General features: G+C 49.9%; 1 protein-coding gene across 1 annotated transcript in view; it reads right to left on the bottom strand.

Annotated features, from left to right (window-relative positions):
* LOC122546725 (DNA ligase 1-like) overlaps positions 1-1,368 on the bottom strand; it is a 6,109-nt gene extending 4,741 nt beyond the window's left edge. The window contains exon 1 of the mRNA XM_043685372.1: positions 1,231-1,368. Coding sequence (XP_043541307.1) covers positions 1,231-1,329 — 99 coding nt within the window. The 5' untranslated portion in view covers positions 1,330-1,368. The remainder of the gene's footprint in view (positions 1-1,230) is intronic.
* Between the last annotated feature and the right edge of the window lie 166 nt (positions 1,369-1,534).

The following is a 1,534-nucleotide window of genomic DNA, read 5'->3' as shown; positions in this document are numbered from 1 at the left end:
AGATTACAACAGGATCTTGACCAGATGGGCCAATGGGCTGAGAAGTGGCAGATGGAGTTTAATTCAGATAAATGCGAGGTGCTGCATTTTGGGAAAGCAAATCTTAAAAGGACTTATACACTTAATGGTAAGGTCCTAGGGAGTATTGCTGAACAAAGAGACCGTGGAGTGCAGATTCAGAGCTCCTTGAAAGTGGAGTCGCAGGTAGATAGGATAGTGAAGAAGGCGTTTGGTATGCTTTCCTTTATTGGTCCTTTATTGAGTACAGGAGTTGGGAGGTCATGTTGTGGCTGTACAGGACATTGGTTAGGCCACTGTTGGAATACTGCGTGCAATTCTGGTTTCCTTCCTATCCGAAAGATGTTGTGAAACTTGAAAGGGTTCAGAAACGATTTACAAGGATGTTGCCAGGGTTGGAGGATCTGAGCTACAGGGAGAGGCTGAACGGGCTGGGGCGGTTTTCCCTGGAGTGTCGGAGGCTGAGGGGTGACCTTAAAGAGGTTTATAAAATCACGAGGGGCAGGAATAGGGTAAATGGAAAAAGTCTCTTCCTGGGGTGGGGGTGTCCAGAACTAGAGGGCATAGGTTTTGGGTAAGAGGGGAAAGATATTAAAGGAACTGAAGGGGGAACGTTTTCACGCAGAGGGTGGTACGTGTATAGAACGAGCTGCCAGAGGAAGTGGTGGAGGCTGGTACAATTGCAGCATTTAAAATGCACCTGGATGGGTTTGGAGGGAAATGGGCCGGGGGCTGAAAAGTGGGACTACATTATTTGGGATAACGGGTCAGCGATGGACTGAAGGGTCTGTTTCCGTGCAACACATCTCTATGACTCCATGAGAGAAGGGAAAGTGACGCAGAGAAGGAGTGAGGGCGGTGGAGAGATACAGAGAGAAAGAGGGAGAGGGACAGACATAGAGACACATAGAGAAGAGGAGGGAACGTGAAAGATAGAGGGTGGGAGAGACAGAGAATGAGAGAGAGGGAGAGAGGAGGAGACAAAGACACAAATGGGGGAGAGAGAGAGAGAGAAAAAGAGGGAGGGAGACAGAGAGGACAGAGGGAAAGTAAGAGACAGAAAGACAAGAGAGGGGAGTGAAAAAGAATGAGAGGAAGACACACACAAGGGGACAGAGAGATGGAGAGACAGAGGCAGGAGACCAGCTCCAAGCTGCAGATTCTGTAAACACGGGGTCAGGAGTGACGCGAATGGCCAGGCGCGGTTCCCACCTGTGCTCTCTCCCCATCGTATTTGTACTCGCAGGTAAATGCTGCTTCATCGAACCTCTTCATCACTTCCCCAATGCCTTTCGTTGGGTGGGCGAGCATCGGTTTCAGAGGGATTCCTGCAGCATACCACCGTCCATTAAACACCCCGCACTGGGATCACACTGTACACCCACACACTGTCCATTAAATACCCCACACTGGGATCACACTGACCCACACACTGTCCATTAAACACTCCGCACTGTGATCACACTGACCCACACACTGTCCGTTAAACACCCCGCACTGGGATCACACTGTACAC

Source organism: Chiloscyllium plagiosum, unplaced genomic scaffold, assembly GCF_004010195.1.
Source record: "Chiloscyllium plagiosum isolate BGI_BamShark_2017 unplaced genomic scaffold, ASM401019v2 scaf_4869, whole genome shotgun sequence".
NCBI classification, from domain to species: domain Eukaryota; kingdom Metazoa; phylum Chordata; class Chondrichthyes; order Orectolobiformes; family Hemiscylliidae; genus Chiloscyllium; species Chiloscyllium plagiosum.
This window is presented reverse-complemented; position numbering and strand designations above follow the sequence as displayed.